Source organism: Pteropus medius, unplaced genomic scaffold (assembly GCF_902729225.1).
Source record: "Pteropus medius unplaced genomic scaffold, Ma_sr-lr_union100, whole genome shotgun sequence".
Classification (NCBI taxonomy): Eukaryota; Metazoa; Chordata; class Mammalia; order Chiroptera; family Pteropodidae; genus Pteropus; species Pteropus medius.
The window spans coordinates 2,956,570-2,978,906 of record NW_024350325.1 but is presented as its reverse complement, the minus strand read 5'-3'; the positions used below and the strand labels follow the sequence as shown (position 1 = coordinate 2,978,906).

The 22,337-nt window shown below is 36.2% G+C and overlaps 1 protein-coding gene across 3 annotated transcripts in view; it reads right to left on the bottom strand.

Moving 5' to 3' along the window:
• The window catches only part of MTMR7 (myotubularin related protein 7), an 87,755-nt gene that overhangs the window by 45,276 nt on the left and 20,142 nt on the right, over positions 1 to 22,337 (bottom strand). For 2 of the 3 annotated variants that reach the window (XM_039839312.1, XM_039839310.1), the window contains exons 2-4: positions 11,333 to 11,455; positions 10,040 to 10,202; positions 3,129 to 3,286 (exon numbers count right to left, since the gene is read on the bottom strand). In XM_039839312.1, coding sequence (XP_039695246.1) covers positions 3,129 to 3,286; positions 10,040 to 10,202; positions 11,333 to 11,455 — 444 coding nt within the window. Of the gene's footprint in view, positions 1 to 3,128; positions 3,287 to 8,009; positions 8,040 to 10,039; positions 10,203 to 11,332; positions 11,456 to 22,337 lie in introns of those variants that run through there. The other variant, XM_039839313.1, reaches the window with a different exon arrangement.

Sequence of the window (22,337 nt, the reverse complement as noted above, 5' to 3'; positions counted from 1 at the left end):
GAAACAGATAAAAATTTTAACCTAGTAATGTATGTTAATTATTTTATTTAAATAAAGATAATTCCAAGAGTTAAGCACAAAAGGAAATCTTAGTTTGGAGAGTTAGATTACCATTCACTGTATCTTATAAATAGGGATAATACTAATGATTGAGATATTGATGATGATGATAATAATTAGCCTGCCCAAGATCACATGAATAAAAAATGGCAGAACTGGTTGTAAACTTAAGTTTTTATACTCTATGTATGGTGTTATTTTCCCCACAGGCAATAGCTTCCTCTCCATAAGATGACACCATCGGCCCCACTTATCTCAAAATTTATGAGAATAACTCTTGTAAAAGAAATAAAAAGTAAATGTTTTCTTAACCATGAGGTTAAAAGCCAAAGTAATAAAGGCATAACCTTCTCAATTGGCTATTAGAAATTTTTTGAAAGAACCAACTTTTATTAAATTTCTAAATTGGTAATAAATAAGGATATATCATCTTTCTCCCTGTTTCAATGATATTTGCAAAATCATAAAATTCCCTAGGTTTTCACCTTTTCTATTTCAACACTATTTGTGAATTCTTGGTTTTGGTTTGCTGTGTTACTTTTGAAAAGAAATGCTGCATAACTCATGTTTTGCAGTCTCTACAGTGTAGGACTTAGGTGACTAAATATTGAGTCATGTTTGTGTGGTACTAATTCTAGAAGAAAAACTCATCGAAAATAGGAAAAACCTATGTTCCCAAGAAAATATTATTCCACAAGATTTTCTTCCTCACCCAAGGGTGGGTCATATATTTTTTAAAAAAGGATATCCGATTCCAATTTTCTTTACTAACCTTGGGTTTTCCTTCTTTTAATTTCAAAGCTAAAAAATCACTGCACCGGGTGGCTTCAGTGTGAGAACAAACTATCTGATTCCATTAGTCAGATATTTTATAATGATTGAGACAAAAAGGACTCAAATGTCTACTAACAGTGTAAGATTATGGTTGTTAGACTTAAGTGTAATTATGAAGAATATTCAGTATCATAAAAGCATCTATTCTATTACAAATAATCCGTAAATTTGAAATATTCAGAAGAATAATGTGGAAAGACCTGACCTATAGGATGTCAAGATTTATTACAACGCTATAACCATAACTAGTAAAAATGTAGTTATAGAAATTATATAGTGTCAAATTGCATTGTTAGCAAATATACTAGAATTTTTTAAAAAACAATATACTAAAACTTAAAACAAATAGGAAAGATTGACAACTTGAAAGTTCTAAGGATAAAGGTACCCTAGGAACAGTATATCAATACCTCCTGAGTGGAGATATTTGCAACACGTATAAATGATAACGGAGTATGTAAAATATATAAGGAACTTCTAAAAATCAATAGGAAAAAGAAAACCTTATAGAAAAAAATAGGCAATTCATAGAAGAGTCATCCCGAATTGCCAATAAACACAAACTCAAACTTGCTAGTGATGAAAGTGATGCAAATAAAACCACACCGAGACCCATTTCACACTAATAAAATTAGCATTTTTTCAAATTTAACTGTATGGTTAGTAAATTCACATGGTTGTGAACATGAGTAATCTCAATGACTAATAGTTGAGAATACTGAAGTATATTATGGTACATTCATTTGATGAAATGTTATCTGGTCAGTTAACTGACTGATATGAACACTGTGTTACAATGAGCAATACAGAAAATCCTTATGGTAAGATGAAGAAAATAATAAGGATTCAAAATATGTGACCAGATATGGTTAATGAACAGGAGATATAAATGGTCGATCAGCACATATAAAGCTACAAATCAAGAAATCAAAGCATGCATATTAAATTTTAATGAGAAATCCCATGTCTCACTATCAAACTGTCAAAGACTTTTTTAAAAAAAATGAACTCTTGACTGGTACGGGTAACAGGAATCAAACATTCTCATACACAACTGCTGAGAATTTATATGAACTGCTACAATCTTTCTGCAATCATTTTTGACAATATTTCCAAAAATTTGTGTCAAACTTTTGACATAGAAGTTCCACCTTTAGGAACCTGTCTTTAAAATAAAAAATTTTAACGTGAGCAAAGGTATAGGTACCAGGATGTTCTCACTGTTATTTAAAATAATGAAAGATAACAATAATCTAAATGTCTAAAAACTGGAGATTAGGTAGACAATATGACATAGCCATATTATGTAATATATAATGTTTTAAATAATATAAAATATATTTATTGACAGGAAAATACAATATGCTATGTGAAGAAAGGCAGAAAAGGTATATGTAGTATGATTCCATTTTTGTTACACATATTTGAACAGTTCCTCCTCTATATTTTCTAACTTTAAATAATAAAATGCATTACTTACATAAGAAAAAGTTATTAAACTACACAGATAAGAAAAAATCTGAAGGAAAATTTTAAAACCTAATAAGAATGTTAGGACAATGAGATGGTGATTTTTTTTTTCCTTTTGTCTCACTTATGTAAATTCTCTGCAATGTTCTTACTTTTATTACTTAAAATATTTTAAAAGTTAATAAGGAAACCAACACTAACTTGTAAGCTCATCATTAGGGAGAATATGGGATTAATTCGGCCACTCCTTTTCCCTTCCTCTCCATATTCCTTTCCACAAGTGTAGACACATTTCTCCACATTTCTCTAGGGAAGCCTCTTGGTGACCTTGTGTACCAATCAAGAGTTCAGTGAGTACAGAGAGGAGCTTGTGCCAAACTGCCATCAGCGTCTCTGTGACTTCCCCACTAATCACTCGCTGTACTATAAAAAGACTTGATGGGAGAAGAGGGCCTGGCCGGCTCTCTCACCAACTGCTTGGCTGTGAGGTCTGTTGATGGGCTTGTGTGGATTTCCATTTCCTCAGCCATGAGAGGAAGAGTGTGGAGGGGATGGTCTCTAAGGTCCCCTTGGTCAAACTTTCTGATTCCAGAAGCTAGGAAATATAGCCAGCAATAACCGAGAGAGACTTAGAAATCCATATATTTGCATCTATAAAGAGCTATAAAAACTTAAGGAGATCAAGCAGAAGTCATGCTCAGCTGTGTGAAATCATGATTTCATTTGGATTAAATATCTGGCTTTCACTCAATGCCTCCACTTACTCTGTAGTCTCTATTCACATCACTGAGCTGCCAATAATCATTTGGGAGGCCCATGCGCTTGTATTCATCACTGAGATCAATCAGCATCCAGCCTTGTTCTCTTTCTTCTTTATCCAGCTTGGGGTTGAATGAAAAGCAGTATAACTCTTCATATTTCACTGCGAGAAAAAGCAGAATAAGTCTAATCAAGCTCAGTCAAAGCCAGAACCAAATCACCCCAAAACAACTCTGTCTGGGCTGGAACACACCAAGAGGCTAGTCCTGCTCCTCACCCCTTTGAAGTTCCCAGAAGCACCCCATCTCTATGGGTAGGATTGCCCACAAAGACCTTACGACAGCTGGACTCGACTTTGCAGGAGCTACTTTCGTTTTATAAACAAGGCCTTCTCCATTTTGTGCTTTTTTTTTTTTTAATGCTTTTGAAAGCAGATATATTTTCCAGATCACATGAAATATGGAGCATAAATATTAATTAAGAATGTTTGCATTCATTAGATATCAAGAATTCAATCTGTTTGCATCTATTGAGTGTGGATTTGGGAAGATCTCTGGGAGGTGGACAGAGGCCCATGTCACTGCTACATTTTGGTGCTTACAGTATTAAGAAAGAAAATAGCTGGAAAAGCAACAGAATATATCTAAGTGTTTGTACTGAAAATATCTGAACTTTTAATGACTACATAAATGTCATAATTTGTACTATTCATACAATATTTATAGGATTCATGAAAAAATATCCATTCACACTGCCTGGTCACATGGGCCAAGTTGAAGGATATATGTGAAAGTCTTCTTTCAACTCTGCCAGGATATCTTTCATTTATGTATCGCTTTTTATGCTTATGAAGCCAGACCCATTAGCCCACCACCCGCAATAAGATGTAAGATTTGGTTTCCTTGCTCTGGTTTTCTTTGTTGCGGGAAGCATCTGGGCCAGAGCTGTCCAACAGAAATACAATCATACATGTCACTTAACATGTCTTTGTAGCCATATTAAAAAACTAAAAAGAAACAATAAAAATTTATTAATATACTTTATGTAACCCAATATATCCTAAATATTTTCATTTCAGCATGCACATAATATAAAACTTATTCATCGATATTTTATATATGTTGTTTTGTACTGTCTCTGAAATTCCATGTGTATTTCACATTTACCAGCACATCTTAGTTCATTCTAGCCACACTTTAAACTCTCAACAACCACATGTGGCCAGTGGCTAACATACTGGATAGTAAAGATCTAAGCACGTCTGGTGCTAATAGATTGTGGCTGATAGTTCGCTGAACCCTTATTTCATCCCAGATTCTTTCTAATTAAAAGTACTGATCCATCTAGTAGGCACCATGACGGACCTCGTTTTACAAAGGAGAAATCTGAGGCAAAAGGAAGTTGAAGAATGTCCCCAGGGTCACACAGCTGATAAATGGGAGTCTGGATTTCAATCAGGCAGTCTGGCTGTACAGGATACACACATACTGCTCTTCTGAGGCAAGTCCTCTCTCCTTCCCAGATGGACCACTTTTGTACCTTTTCTCTCCTTGTTCTATCCTCCTAATTTTCCTGCTTTTTGCCAACAGATTTCTTTTTCCTCACAATTTTTTTTAGGTCCCCACATTTATTCCTTAATCTGCTGATGGCATTCAGCACGGACAATTTAATGCTTGTGAATATATCTATCTGGAGGCCCTGTAAAGAATCTCACCAGTGACCAGCAAAAGGCCACTGTAACACACAGGCAGCCTGAGATCAAAACTCAGTTTCCAGTGATTACTACTGAGATGATTCACTTACAAGAAGGAAGATAAGGATCATAACTTGAAGTACCAGACTTTTTCATTATATGTGAAGTATGAAGACTGTGGTATATCAGTGAGATAAGCTACATTCTATTTCAGTCTCTCTTGATGTCATATTTCTTAACTTCAAAATTTAGAACACTGATGATTTCAGCAAATAAGGAAATACACATAAACAGGTACATGCACAAACACAGAGTAGACACTTTCAGTAAAAAGTGTTTCTTGTTATCTTAGCTAATTGAGCAGATGGCGTATAAAATTGAGATTCTGTTCTGGGAACAGCTGCCTTGACACTGACACATCTTTTCCATCTCTAAGTACCAATTTCATGACTCAGGCTTCTGATATCATGTTAACCGCAAAGGCAATTTGTTTAAGATGCCAAAAGTATTTCCTGAGAAAGCCTCAGTTCCCTCCGTGAAAGAAAAGCTAATGAACATGGAATAATAATGAAAGTAAAGTTCCCTTTGTTAAATATTTACAAATAGGTTTAAAGGAAGAAGAATAATTACTTTCTATGACTACTGAGTTTCCTGTGTATGGGCTCATGCTTATTGTCATTGGGAAGAGGCAAGGAAATTACTCAAATTAAAGCAAGAATAATTTATATAACAGGCATTAAGATGATCCCTCGAATTGGGAGACATTAGAATGGGTAGCCACTGAAATTATGAAATATTTTCTTTCAATTATTTTTAAAGAAAAGGGTGATCAATCATACCCTCAGCCCAATTTAAGTAAAGTTGTACTTGAGGGCAGAGAAAACTACATTTTTGTCTGTCAGTGCTCAGTCTTGTTAGTGTGGGCAAGCTTCTAACCCAGAGGCTAGCCCAGGAGAAGCCTATAGCCGAGACCTGCCTACTCAGAGAAACTAAAAAGCCACATGAACACAGACATCAATTTTACTGAATATTTCCCATTCGCCATGTTCTGTTCCCCTCCCCTGCATCTCCTATAAAACACCTAGCAGAATTTTCAGTAATTGTCAGGAAGATAAGTTAAAAACAATAAAAGTAGGGCTAGAGAAATCTCTAGTCTTTACAGAATCTGAACTGAGAGAAAATGTCTGTCTGTGTTAGGAAGGTCAAAGCCCTCGTTTGTCACCCACTCTTAAAACAGATGTGTTAAATACTTCACTGGCTTTTCACATCACAAAGATGGGCCATCACAGTCAACATAAAACACCTTTAGCGGTTCACGACTGCACTTCAACAGGAGGAGCGCTGAAGGTCTCACCCCCAAGAGCTCCTCCAATAAGAAGCAAATACTCAACACGCCATGCACTGGGGAAGTACACTAAATGCGTACCTCTAATTTAAAAAAAAAAAATTTTTTTTTCAGAAAAAGTTAAGTGGAAATCATTCCAGTATTTACTTTATTGACCTACTTAAATCATATAATTGCTAAACAAAAGTAGACTTGAAGGTTTTTCTATCTGTTCAGAAAGAAAAATGACAATTTCTAAAATACCGCATTAAATTAAGGAGTAGCACTTCGGCTACGTTTCTAGGAAAGCCAGTGTCTCAGAACTGAGCAGACAGCACAAGCTCAACCCAAGCATCGAGAAGCATGTTTTGATGACTTTATTTTATTTTAGCACTGTCGTTCACCGTGTGCTCCTCCTTAACACAGGGAAGCGTGTGTCACTTCAATTGTTTCAATACGTATTGCTCTCATCAGCTCTATGACTCTCAGATAACCCCACTTCCTAATTCATGAAGAAGGGTTACGCCATCAAGCAAAAAATCTTTCAACTGGGAACCACCAAGCCCACAAATAAGCCTGCCTCTGTACACCACCTCTGCTCCCTTGCTCCTGTAAAAAAGGAAAGGGTGTTCATTTTACCAAACAAGATAGCGACTGAGTAAAACGAAGCAATCAGGGAAGAAAGAAAATTAACCCAGCTTGTTTCCCAGGTATCAGGAGAAAGGTCACGAAAACCGAATGTTTAGGGGGAAAAAAGATGGGGGGATTCTTTCTCATTATAGACTGAGAGAAACCAAAGGTAATTTAATATTAAAATCAAAAGTACTTTAAAAATCAAAAGGAAACTTGTAACAACCAATGTAAAACCTGAGTAATACAATTATATTATTGATTGTTTCCATTACACGATTTTTTTTTAAAAACCTAAAGGAAAAACAAATACAAATCAATATCAGCAGAGTGTGAAGGGTGGGGAGAGAAAGGAAGTGTCATTACAAGGACACAAAATGTGGCATTTTTTAGAACCAAAAGTAACAGTTGAAAGCTAAATTGCTCCAAACCTTCTATTTAATTCAGGCAACTTAATATAAATGAACTTGAAAACCATTTGAAAAGGGTTGAAAAGGTAACACAGCTATATTGGATTTTGCACAGATAAAAATAATGAGAGCTTCCTGTCTATTTTCAACGAACAAGTGCTCAAATTAAACATTAGGATCGTGGAAGCTAATGCTTCATAAAAAGGGCTACTGGACCCAGAGATTATTATCATAAATAAAAAGGAAATTACCCACTGTAAAAACAGCTGAAGTAGCAATGACTTAGACAAGAACTGTAAAGAGTTAAATTAAACAAATGATGCTACATCAATTATGGGATTTTAAAAATCATAATGAATAGCAGAAGAATTGTAGACTAAGATGAGCTGAAAAAATATTTTAGTAAAAATGGGAAAATAAACAAAACAGATGGTTAAATGTTAAGGACCCAGAAACACTACAGAGGGAAAGATAATTGATACAAAAATAAACAGCAGGAGGCAATTTAGAGGGAGGAGAAAAGAGAAACCATGGGAAAAATGAAAACCCTCTGAGAAATAGAGGTCTTATCATCATTAAAATGTATATCGTTATTAGTACATCTTTATTAGTACATTAGATTTATGGGGTTAGCTTATTTTCTCATTTGGGCCACACCATTATTTTAACCTAAATTATTTCTTTACTTGGAATTAAGGAGCTCATTGAATTTGGCTATCTTATTTTTTTACTGGGCTCTTTATAGTCCATGACAAATTCTTACCAATCTTAATTCAGACAAAAGGCAAACCAATAAAATCTCACCAATTTTTTTAGTAATGTGACTTACCCTTATTCTAAAAATCCTAATTCAGGGTAGAGAGAATCTCAAGAGCTTTGAAATTATCTCTTTAATTCACCTTGACTTAAATGAACTCCCAAACATTTCTTCTTTTATTTAAAAAAAAAAAAAAAAAATTGTCCTCTACAGGATCTTGTGGTTAGCTGTGTCCATAAGGAAAGCTGAATATATTTGATTCATGTTGATGACTAACTGGAATAACCACGGAGAGCTATATTATGCTACTAGAATTCAAAGTATATCACACACACACACACACACACACACCCACCTCTTCTGATATAACTACAGGAGAGTAAAGGATGGTTCTGATAAGTCACCCCTACCCCAATGGAGACCATCCCCACCTCCACCCAGATTCAAAATCCTGTTTCCAAGGCTATAATCTGTCCTAATTTTAGCACTGCCTTTAACATTAAACTCTGAAACTGCCTGGGTTCTATTTCATCTTCCCACACTTATTAAAGTACTATGTTTTATGTAAACTGTCATTTCTAATTCCAATGTTTCAAAACTTCTTTCTGGTGACTTTATAAATCTTCTTAGGTAATGGTTTCAATTCAATAATTACTATGGTTTTCTTTTTTGGTCCCTGGCTATGTCTAGTACCTAACTCCCAAAACTTCACCTTTAAGAAAAAAGTACATGTTTTTAAAATTAGGGAGAACGAAGTGATTTTCTACCCTGGGGACCCTCGCATGTGAGTTCTGGCTGTCATCAGGGGCCAGAGCCCTCACTGCCACTGTGATCTTCCAGCCGCTTAGCCCTTTCCCAGGTCTCTGGGCTATTCCTAAATCCCATTAATCCGGTCAGAGCACATTTATTATCCAGTACATCCATTAATCAGTGACACAGAAACTGCTGGCGCACAATTGTCCTCGCATTCTCAGCTGTATGCAACCTAATGTACATCTTCCCAGAACTGTGTTCCAATTATAGTGGCCCCTCTGAAAAGTTCAACCGCTTTTCTGGCTAACTCGGCAGTTCTTTTCATCACACTAAGATGAAAAAGCTTCAACCAGCTGCTTTGAAAGAGGAGCAAATAAAGTCGAAATCATCAAATTCTGACAGCTCCTGGCATCATTTTCATGCCATAACTTGAGCTCTTAGCTGTCTATAGATGATATGACCATTGCATAAGAAAGTGAGGACCCAACCAAATGCCGTGATGAGTTTATAACCAAACTTCTTGTCCCGAATCACAAAGCGTTTAGCAAAGTAACTACAAGCCTACTTCTGGGTAACACTATCACGGATATTACTTTTATGTAAATGATCTCTTTTCACTGTATTCTCCCAAGAAACTTAGTTGTGTATTTCTTTTAAGCAAAAGAACCCCACAGCTCACACGAGCCACACACAGAGAGAAGAAACACTTCATCAGAAGCACATAGTAAGTGAGAAATTCGAAGACCCAAGATGAGGGATACAACAAGAGAGTAACTGAAAACACATTTTGAATCAACTGAACGTTCTTCCTAGGACACTTAAGGGGGTTCTGTATAGGAGAACTGGATAGATCCATACTTTGAAGATTCGCTGATGCTAACAAAGGTCTAGTTATACCAATCTTGGGAAACATATATTCCTATCAAAAAGCAACAGAAAACAAACTTTAAAGGCCCCAGGAGGGGGAAAACAGCACCAGAGCTGTTTGAAATCAAGGTTTTCCACACAAAACAATTTGTCAGTTTGGTCTTAGACCTCAATCAAAGTGGCTCGAGTATCCTAGTACCAGAAGGGCATAATTTTAAGATGATTTCACCCCAAAAGGAAACACATTATGACCCCCACTGAGATAAAGGGAATACAAAGAACAATGAAAGAGGTTCATATAGTACACGAGTTAGGGAGAGACCCTAAAAGACAAGGAACTATGTCATTCAGATTTCTTGGTCTCGTCTGAGGCCTGGGATAACATCTAATTCCTAAAACACTATATAATTCCCAAGCACTATACAAATTTCTTGAATGTGATTTGTGTTTTCATAAGAGTGGGTCCATATTAATTGCCCTACCTGGCCTTGCAAGGCGGATCAGAGAGATGTACACATCATGGCAGTCTCTCTCCTGCGGTATGATGAGCTGTAATAGCTGAAAGTTCTTGCAACGAATAAGCAGAGGGCATCCAGTAGCAGTTGTTGCCTGTTTTTCAATGGTGGAAATCTGACTGTGAAGAATCTACAACCAAAAATTAATGCGGATAAGCTAAGCACAAATAACTGATAAATATGACAAGGAGTAACACAGATCTCTGAGCCATACACACAGACAAGAAACACTCCCCAACCTTCAGCTAGCCCAGCACCTGCACTCAGATGTTTTGGGGAAAAAAAAATCCAACTGTCTAAATTTATCATTTCATTTTTTAATGCCAAGCTTTCGGATATCCAGGCTAATTATTTGAAGCCAACTATTCAGTACACAATTTTGTACAAGTCCAGGTATGGGAACATTTTGGTGGTCAAACGTTGATTGCAGTTAATAGCTAAAATTAAATAAGGTCATGAGAAGTTAGTAAAATAAATGTTGCAATCAACAAAAGTTAGAGATGACTCCGCTGGGAAGGGCCACCATGCTCCTGAATTCCACATGGAATGTTCAAGTTCAGTAGCAATTTGAGCTTGTTTTCTAAGCTGTTGGTGGTCAGTCAGGCTGCAGAAGAGATTTATTTTTAATGAAATCATGCTGAAGGACATCTCTGGTGTTTTAGGAGGGTCTCTGCTTAGTCCTCAATGGCAGCATTTCTTTCTTTAAATTCCTCTTTACTAGTACCTGCCACCTCTGCTAAAAACATAATATCTACAGAATATAGAAAAGGCAAAATCTACAGTTCAGGGACTCAAGCTCTTGGTCATAATGTCATAGTTAGGGAGCTAAATAAAATAAGAAATAGCTAATGGTCTCATTATTAAGAAGCAGAAATACCTGATAGTAGGACTCTTCCCTAGCTTTCCTTTTCTTCTTCTTTTTTTTTTTTAATTATCAAAAAAGTAGAGACAAAATAGTAAAAGAACTGTTATCTGGCATACTGATATTATTGAATTTCTACCTGATGGTTTTAACATGAATCACTTACATCTCTGGCTATTTCTAGGTCTAAGTTTGATGTTGGTCAAATAATTGGTGTTTAAAATGAATAAGAGGATCAAATAGATTTGCCTCTGTACAGAAAAAGGCAAAGGTCACATTCTAAAAACAGTCCTCTGAACACCTGCACACCAAAAGCTCACCCACCTCACCCTGAGTACAAACAAAAGAATGGAGGATCAAACTTTTTACTTCAAACGCTCAAAATAAGGAATGCATACCCATGTTTCTTTTCTGGTGTCAGGTGCATTTTCCACGAATATGACATGAGTAGCCGTCAAATACAAAGTACCTAGGGCTGCTTTTTTAGAAGATAGTCGATCTACCAAGCGGACATTTTCGACCTAGACAAATCAGTTTGACAGAGTTATAGTAAAGCACAAGAGCTAGTCACAAAAATAAGTAACAAGTAGGTAACCTTGTATTTAATCCTAAAGATAATTTTGAGAATTCTCCCAATGATAAAGACCAAACTCTGCCCCTTTAATTAGATCTCAGAATATAATTCTGTATATCAAAAGATAAAAAGTCACCCATTACTTAAATATAACATTAAATGTACCACAAGATTTACGAACCCTATTTTTTAAGGATGCTCTTTCTGTATTTTAAATAGGTCTGCATTTTTATTTCACTATAATTATGTAATTCTAATTAAAGGTGAGACGTATATACATCAAAGTTCTGAGTTTACACAATAACTGTGTAGGAATTATTTTCTATTAAAAAGAAAATAATGTACTTTTCTGAGTGTTTCTCAGTTGTAAAAAACAGTCTCAAGGCTGTTTGCTTCCACATAAGCGAGCAGAAAATATAAATATACATCTGGGAGCAAAAGGTATTAGAGAAATCTTCTGCATGTTAATTTGGGAAAATCTCCCAAATTAAGATGCTCACATTCACTTAGAATAAAATCTCTTTAAAAAATAAAATTCTCACCACTGAGCTAATCTGAACTGTTAGGAGAGATTTCAGAAAAAATTTTTCTCAAGCACACACCTCTTCTATGCAGTGCAGTTTCAAGAATATGTGCACTGGGATCACTACAATATAAAAGGTAATGGAAATGACAAACAACCTCTACAGGGCAAGTGAAAACTGAAGAGATGATGTCTCTGATAAGGTAGAGCTGCCACAGTCAACAAATGAACATTCCTGAAATGACAGCAGGCTTAGCAGTGCTACTTGCTACTGCCAAAGATCAATGACCTACAGACATCTAGATACTCGCTCAATCCTCATCTCTCATCAGGATGGTTTCTTGCTTCCATGAGGTTGCTTAGGATTAGTGAGTTGTATCTACTCCATTCTTTAGCCTCATGTAGAAGCTAGGGTCCTGGTGTAATTGGAGAGCCCACAGCTTCTCAATTGCTCCAGGGAAGACCTAGTGGGGTATCCGACCTAAGGAACAATCCTCAGGACAACTCCAAGGTCAAAGAGCACTCAGGACAACCATCACTTCGATTTCCTCTGATCATTTTGAATCAAACCATACTTTGGGAAATAGCACTTAAGTATCCTATCCCACTTTTTCCCACTTTCCAAGGACCTAATGAGGTAAATAAAGAATTAGGTATTTAAAATATTTCCTTTCGTCATGTCATTTACTCTGAGGTGGTTGCATAATTCCTGAGGCCTTGTATGCTATGAAGGGCTACATATGTTAAAGATGCTCGATCAAGAACAGTGTCCTTAACCTGTTGGTTCACGGTTTTAAAAGTTTCTTTTGTTACTGATGTGTTCCACATTCACATGGTCATTCATCACTGTCTCTTTTGTAAATGGTCTTCATATCATTGGTTTACTTTCCTACTAGGTGACCATAATTTCTTACATATTCATAAGAACGGTTTATATAGTCAGGACAGTAGCCTATGGCTTAATTCATATGTGTGTTTTAAACTGTCTCTTTACCAAACTTTTTTTTAAAGGTTCTAATAATTTTTTCAATAAAGTCTCTTGGATGTTCAGAGTAGAGAAAAATATTTTCTGTAATAATTTGTCTCTTCTTCTCCAGTATTTGTACTTCTTTTTCCCCCTTGTTTAATGACATTAACTAGAACCTTCAGAATAGCAGTAAATAACAGCAGTAACAGTGGTCACTTGTGTTGTTTTCATTTTTTAATAACAGTTTTATTGAGCCATAATTTACCTTTCATATAATTCATTCATTTAAAGTGTAATATTGAATGGTTTTAAGTATACTCGCAGTGTTGTGAATATCATTACTATGCAACCATTATCATATCAATTTTAAAACATTTTTATCAACCCAAAAAGAAACCTTGTACCCATAGCAGTCACCCCTCACTTCTCCCCCAAACACCTCGGCACTAGGTAACCATCATTCTACTTTCTATCTCTATGGATTTGCCTATTTCGGATATCTCATATAAATAGAATCGCACAATATGTTGTACTTTGTGACTGATTTCTTTCAATTAGCTTCATGTTCTCAATTTATGTTTTAATTCAAGTTCATCCATTTTTAGATTTTATCAGTATTGCATTTCTTTTTATTGCCAAGGAATATTCTATTATGTGGATATATCACTTTTATTTATTCATCTGTCAGCCGATGGACATTTGGGTTGTTTCTACTTTTTGGATATTGTGAATAATGTTGCAATGAATATTCTTGCGTGTTTGTGAGGACATATGTTTTCATTTATCTTGGGTATACATATATATACACATAGGAACAGAATTGCTGGGCCAGATGGTAACTGTTTGTTTAACCTTTTGAGGTACTCCCAGACTGTTTTCCAAAGTGGCTGTACCATTTACCCACCATGAGGGTTCCAATTTTCCCATATCTTTGTCAACACTTGTTATACTCTCTTTTTGACTACAGCCATCCTACTAGGTATGAGATGGTATCTCATTGTGATATTGATTTGCATTTCCCTGATGGCTCATGTTGTTGAACATCTTTTCACCTGCACCCATTTTTAATAGGAGCACTTCCAATATTTCACCATTGAGCCTGATGTTGACATTTTTTTTAATTGCATTATGGAAATGACCTAGTCTTAGTTTACTACGAGTTTTGATTTTTGAAAATCAGGAATGAACACTATGTCTTTTTAATATGTATTTAGATAAATATTTGCTTTTCTTATTCCTACATTATCAATAATAATGGATTTCTTAATTTTTAAAGAAGTCTTAGATTCTTGGTACATGACCAACTTGGAACTGGTGCATTGGTGCTTTAATATTCCTTATATTTTACATGCTATAATTGTTTTGTTTTTATTTTTATTTTTATTTTTTTACATCTATGCTTATTTTTTTATTTTTATTTTTATTTTTTTACATCTATGCTTTTAAGAGAGACTATCATGTACTAGCCTATTTGTGCTACTTTTAACAGTGAATTCATCACTGTTATCATTACATCAACAAATTGGAAAGATTTCAACATACGAATTATTGATTATTTGAAACAAATATAGGAACTTCTTTACATAGAAATAATTCTTTAATAATTATTTCAATTTCTTGCATGGTTATAAATCTGTTCAATGTTTCCACCTTTTACTAAACATCATTTTGACATCTATTTTCTTTATAAATTATCTACTAATTGATTTTTAAATTCTCACAATCTTTCAATTCATATCTGTGGTTAAATCCTTCTCTCTTTATCCCTCACTCCTAATATTGTAAATTATGTTCTTATATTTTCATGGTTAGATAGACAAAAGTTTTTCTTTGAAGTAACAGGTACTAAGTTTATCAATTTAAAAGTTTTCTTTTCTCTAATTGTTAATTTCTGCTCATGTTTGTTAATAAATGTTTTAACTTGCTTTCCTTGGGTATATTATGTGGTTTTTGTTTTCTTGTTGTTCATTTCCAAATTCTCAGGTTTAATAGTCAGCTCATTAATTTTCATTCTTTTTGTTTAATAACAAGTTTTTAAGTCCATTTTCCTCCAAGTAAATCTTTGGCTGCATCTTATGACTTTTGTTTGCAGTATTATCATTCTTCTTACTTTATAGATAGTGTATAACTGGAGTGTTTATTTCTTCTTTGATCTAAGAGTTTTTCAAAAGAATATTTTTCAATTTCCACATGACTGGATTATTTTATTTAAACTTTTGTCATTCAACATTTTATTTTTAATTACAAGAAAGACATTATGAAAAGAGTTGTGGGAAGAAAGAAGCAAGGGAATATATTATTTCTGAAACATTTCTATGGGAAAAAAACTCACTTGCATGCTAAAATGTGCTTAGCTAAATTAAGCAGAAGTCCAGGGGTGATATTCGATATACCAGTTAATAATATCTAAAGATGGAATGCAAACGATGTTCCCTGCACTTATGATTAATGAAACAAAACTTTATTGGGATAATGGTATTGAACATAACATACCATTTTGAGACAAAAAAATTTACCACGAATCGTTCTCCCTATAGAAGTGAAAGAAGCCATACAACTTTAATTAATTTTAGAAAACCTAAGTGAGAACTGAACAAGGTTTGCAGATGATGGTAGATTAGAATAGTCAATGAGATTTTTCCATGTCTTCTTGTTAACTTTGGATACTGCTGAGGAAAATTATATTTCAAAATCTGGCAATAGTTCTTACAAGTCCCACAGCTATCAAAAGTAATTCTGAAGTAGAGGGAGGAAAAAAGAAACAAATGACAATTAGGGAAACACCAACAGCAAGATTTCCCAGTGATGCGTAACAACAAATGAAATTAGTATCAAAAATTAAAATTTAGTTGTCTGAGAAATTCTGTGAAGACAGGGAGCCCTGGTCAGTTCCACCACATGGTTTACACTCAGGTAGCCAGAACATTCTTGACTGTGACACTAAAGTCAGTCAACTCTAGATAAAATGACACAAATCTCAAGAGTTTTGGCAACATTTTGAAGACCCACTGGTTCAATAACTCCACCTCATTTCTTCTTTGACTAGCTAAATTAATTCCACCTCATCTACATATATAATAAGTCATATGGTACTAAGGCCTCTTTCCTACTTGAAGAGATATGACTCTTCAGAAATTACCAGTTTATCTAGACAGAGTTATTGCAAGCATTTGCATGCTCCTAGGAACACCATGCTTAAGACATACTAGGTATTCATGCTCTGCAAATGGCAGCTCATCTATGTAAAACACATTACAATATATCATTAATACTTGCGTGTACATTTTTCACATCTGACACTTCTGAAAATGGAATGTATCTTATGATTAATGTGGCAAGAAGCCATAGCATCATTTAATTGTCAGTGCTTTTGTCTTTCTTTGTGGTACACAAAATCTCAGTGCATCTTACAATCATGATGTCTTAGATTTGCTGAAATGCATTTGAGATTGTAGTCATTGGCATATAAATGATATCTGAAACCATGAGACCAAAAGAGGTTACTAGGGAGTGCATGTAGAGAAGAGAAGAGATCTGAGAAAAGCCAACATTTAAAGGTTGGATGGAAGGAAAGGAATCAGAAAAGCAAACTAAGAAGGAATGGCCAGTTAGGAGAAACATCAGAAGAGCCCACTGTCAAGGAAGGGTGTGCAGATGCAGTGGTTTGAGAGACAGGGAATGCTGATGTCAAACACTGCTGAGAGATCAAGTAAGGCAAGAACTGTAAAAAGCCCATTGAATTCAGTAACATGGAAGACTCTGATGACTTCAGCAGGAGTGGTGCTGGGAGCACTGGCATCAGAAGCCATAACACAACAGCTGGAGGAATGAGCTAAAGGGAGCTGAGAAAGTAAGGGTTTGTCTGCTCCTCGTAAAAGGCAGAAGCCAGAGGGGGACAGCCTGGCCACTCAAACTCCACCCAGAGCAGCAAACAGCCAAAGCATACAAAGAGCTTTCCAGAAGCAACTGGCATGTCAAGACATTTTCAAGAAGGAAGACTATTAATATTGCCAACAAGGAGGCATCTCAAGTTGTGATTCACACAGGAAAAAAAAATAACTCCCATCAGGAGGAATTTGTGAGAAATACGTTTTAAAGGATTAGGAAAAGGAGGTAAGGATCACTGGGCAAGGATTTATTCTGCTTATGGTGAAGTCTCCCCACTCCTATGAAGCTTTTTACCCTAGCTTTAAAAACTGGTCTTTTAAAAAATTATGAAGCATATACTTACTTAGTAATGTTTTAAGATTCAGAAATATAGAAAGCAGGAAAGAAAATCACCAAACACTTAATCTTTTGGTGGATTTTAGAAAATATTTATACATCATTTTAAGTATTGTTGGATTAGGTAGAGAAGTGCCGTGGGCAATAACCCCAGGGATGGGGAGCAAGAGTCCAATCTCTGTCTTCTGCTTTATGAATCTTTCCTTTGCCCAAATCGTCAGGGGAGTTGACTATATACCATATTGCCTTGAGGAGCTAAAGAGGGCTACGGAATCAAGGGAAGGTTCTAATTCTCCATAGCTGTGTCGTGGAACCGAGATGCATAAATGTATGCTGAAACAATGTGTAACCTGAACAAATTCAGTGGGATCAGAAGATTAAGCCAGAGGTGACTACGAAAATGCAAACCTCCAGGGAAGCCGGCAGAAATTGGGGAGGGGAGGGAAGGAGAGAGCTCTGGACTTCCAAAGGGAATAGAATGAGAGTGTTCAAAATAACTTTACCAATATCTCATGGATCAGGCCAATCCCAGCTGTCATTTGGTATATGGAAACATTAACCAAATAATAATAAAAAATAACAAATATTTTTAGAGTATTTACTCTATACCATGCTCTGTGCTATCACTTTGCATATCTGACCTCAGTGAATCTCCCGAATAACCCAAGGAGTTAGGTCCTTACACAATCCCCATTTCACAGTTATGTTTAAAATCTGACAAATTTCTCCATCCTGGAGCTAAGGTCTGTCTAACTCTGAAGCCTCAACTCGTTTGCCGAGGTGGTGAGCTCTGGCGAATTCCTGTGAGGTCGTTTTAGGCCTATTATTCAAAATTAATACATTTAGGATAAGCAATTAACAATTATTTTAAACAACTTTATACATAAAATCAGTATTTGAAAACAGAATGCTTCTAGACAAAATCATACTCTAAAACTAAATTCACAAACCACTATGAGAATGTGCTTTGAGATAAAACCCAAAGACATAAAGCCTGGGAATAAGGTACAAGGGCCGAAACACTGGCCAAGGAAACGTTCGGGATTCTCAGGACTAATAAAAGTAAGAACACCAAACATCCAATTCCATTCCACAAAATGCCTACGTGGAACACTGTGTTAGGTTCTGAGAAGAACAAAAGGGTAGATAAGATAGAATCTCTGTGTATCCTCAAGACTCCCACAGACTCAATGGAGAGCTCTGTGCCCCAGTTTAAGGGTCGTTTCATTCCCATCTCTGCTTGGTTGGGGTTAGATTGAGAGGGAAAAAAAAAAAGTTTCATCAGCTTTTCTAGGCCAAGTCTGAAAAACTTCAGTGAAAATACCGGGCCCCACCAGGACAGTGCCAGGCCTGGAACCGGACACCATGCTTGCGGAACACAAGTTCAGCTTGACCCTTCCCTCGTGGCTTGGAATCAGAAGGACCCTATAAATCACTGAGAGACAGTCTGTCTTAGCCATTCCCCAGTACGCCACCTTCTAACTACAACCTTAATAGAATATGAGCCTTTACTTTCTACCCTGCAGGCTGCCTACCGGACTGCTAAACATCTCAGGTTCCAGCATCATCTATCTGGAAAAGCAAAACTGGTCTGCAGGACAAAGAACCCAAAGCACAAGGTAGGGTTATCTTTTCTTGAAAAAGACAAAAGAAAAATGAATGGCACTAGCCACTGGCTTTGCTTGGGCCAAAGACACTCAGTACCATATAAATTAAGCTGTAGGTCACCACCATTTGGGGGAAGAGATTCAGAAGTTGTTGAACAGGGAGAAATCAAAATGTCTGCAGCAGCCAAAACCTAAGACAAGTTTATGTTCTAATCTAAGAAAAGCAGCTAGATAAATAGTTTGTCATGCTAAATTTGGTATCATGACATTTTCTAACTCTACCAACATGAAAAGTAAAGAATTTGTGAGTCAGGAGGCCTGAGCTCTGGTTCTGGTTCTGATTTTGAAATGGAACTGTTGGGCGTAGGCAGTTGAGTTACTATCTCTGGGTTTTGACTTCTGTAAAGGACCTAATGGGCATTTAATGACTTCTCCATTCTAACAGGCTGCAGTTCCAATTCAGTGGTATCACATAGAAAAGCTAGAAAGCACACAAAACAGCAAGTGTGGAAATACACCCACAGTAACTCAATAGTAAATTGTCCAGAAATTCAGTCACTCAGTAACGTGGTTAGCACACAAAACTTAAGATTCCCTAAGGAAAGGAAGCACCAGCCTCAGCAAAATCAGATGCTGCAAGAGTCTCTGGAATTGGCCCAAGGCTACACTGATATCCAGTGTTTGAAGCCCAACAGAGAGAAATGAACACACCACACCCAAGTGCACCACCCGCCAGCCTGGTGAGAAGCAGCCACACTGGCTCTTGCTCCGTCCCCAGGCTCCTTTCTCCAGCTTAAGTTCCTCTCTTTTTCCCTCCTTTTGCATTATCAGGAAATGGCTGCCTGGGGATCTTGGAGTACTTATTAACGTGTCCAGAGTCATTTCTACCTCTGATAATTAAATATCACTTGGTTTTAAGTCTGAATTAATGAAGTGTCTTATTGTAGTGTTAACACAAAGTATTCTGGTTGCCTTTAACAAAGATCAGATAGCATCTTTTTAAAGTATTATATATAATCTTAATGCTTATAAAATTCTATACGATAAAGTGAAAGAAAACGTTATGTGAAATATATGTTTACATGAGAATGCTAACCTGATTTCTGAAAACATATTTTAAAATCCTTCTTTCTAGCCATTCAACTATCTTTCTGCAATCTTTGATGGTGACATTCAGGATGCTTGGGTGGCACACAGACTGATCTGGCTCCTTAGAGCCCACCCATCAAATTTCCACACCATTGGGCAGAAAGTGGTTCGGTAACAAGGAGGACTTTCTCAGAAACCAAACTTGGGACCATTACAACAATGAGAAGTTAAAAGTAAAGGCAGAGTCCATTCTTCCTAAAATGTTCTTCTGTTATAAGGAGAACCCATCATAAGAGCCATAAAACATGAAGTTGTACAACACAAAAATGTACATTAATACGGCAGTTGAAAACGCACGATAATTAACGTAGGTTCATTACCACGTGCAGTGATTACACGGTGCTGAGGACACAGCGCTGAGGGTTCCACGGCTGGGCCATGGAAGCTCCCAGGGAAGGAAGCCATTGTGGGTATCCAGCCTTGGGTGTGGAGTCTGTTCTGGCTTTAAGTAGTGCCCACCAACACACCCCCCACTAACTAACTGCTGAGAATCACAGCCAGGCCAATCCAGAACTAATTTCCCAGAAAAGCTGATGGTAAAGATGGAAGCACAACAGTGACAGATCCCTTCCAACTTCTCCCTTGAGCAGAGGGGGCAAAAGAAGGAAGGGTAATAATAGTAACGATACTCACTCCCTTTTCCTAAGCAACTACCAATTGTCAGGTATTACCCAAACAGTATTTCTAACCCTAGCTGGAACGTAGACACCATTATCCCATTTTACAAGTGATAAAATAGAAGTGCCCAAAGTCTCACAGCTAGAAAATGACAGAGCCAGATTTCAAACTGGAAGTGTCTGAATCCCACATCTGCTTCCCTAGACCTCTCCCATACTTTACCTCTTCAGTCCGGGCCTAATACTGTAGATTAAAGAAGGACATCATGGCTCAAAAACTATTCTTCATTTTCCCTAAATTTCAATTAGAGAGAAATATGGTTGACAAGGAAAAAGCTCTGGCTAAAACCAAAGTGTTGATAATTCTGTACAGAGCAGCTTGGTGGGGCATTTTAACTCTCTGCCTGTTCACTTCATCTCGTCTAGAGGGGCAGATGCCCACAGTACTGAGGTCAGCCTGGAGAGCCTGGTTTCCCAGACTAGCTGGCCAGAATCTTCAAATGTACGCTGCTGTGTTTCAGGTAAGAAGATGCAATAACCTACAGCATGAGGAGAACTCCTTCAGGAATCAAGTTTCACTTCTAACCAGCCATGCGCTAACTATAGAAACGTCCACCCTATTAGAAATTCCAAATTGTCTTATTTATGGTAGGTGTCCCTGTGTTGCTCTAAGTTTGAATCCAGATGTTTTAAGAATTAAGATGTTTTAAGTTTGAATCCAGAGCTCCTAGACAATGAATGATTCCACCTGTGAATAACTGCATGTGTGAGAGAAAAAGTGTACAACTCAGTAGTCACTAGTAAACAGTAATTATTGATAAATAAATCCACAACGAACACTTCAGAGGTTTAATTCTTGCTCCCACTGGATGATAACCTCATGTCTCTGACTTCATTTCCCCCATGAAAGTAGTGGTAACAACGGAGAATGCAAGAAAGAGGGACTATCCAACTACAGTTGCGAAGTACCTTGACTCAGAAGAAAAAGTAAAGCAATAAAAAATTCCTCAATCAGAGTTGTTATAATCTCTTACAAGAGCAGAAAAAAAAGCATTTGATTTTTCCAATTTAAAAAGAAGCACTTTCAGTACTGTACTATATATCTGAAAGTTGTTCAGAACATAGATCTTCAAAGTTCTCATCCAAAGAGAAAAAAAATTGACTATGTGAGGTGATGGATGTTAACAAAATTTCTTGTGATAACCATTTTGTAATATATACATATATCAAATCATTATGTTGTTCACACTTTAATATATCTCAATAAAACTGGGAAAATAAAAGCATACTATAAAATTTACATAATAAACTTTATTGCAAAAAAATTAAAAATTAAAAAAATTAAAAGTACTTTTTTTTTACTTGCATAAACAAATAAAAGGGGGGGTGGTAATGAAGCTTCAAGAGTTTTCTAATCCAGCTATTTGGAAGAAAAATTAGGAACACCATCCTTCTCCCAAAAGGCAGATTTAATCCGTTTAAAACTATAAAACCATTGAAAATATTTTCCCAGGACCATTTTATTCAGAGGTCAGATATTGGAGAAGAACTGAGGGAAAAGCAAGAATCACCAAGTATAATCCAAGAAAATCTATGACATGTAACCAGAAGACATATAAGATTCCGCCTTTCATAAAATCCATATCAGTGATATAACAGACAAATGCTCATGAGATACACACACTGAGAATGCATGAAAATAATCCTATTTTCAAGCTGCCTGAAAACTTAACTCTTTTAAA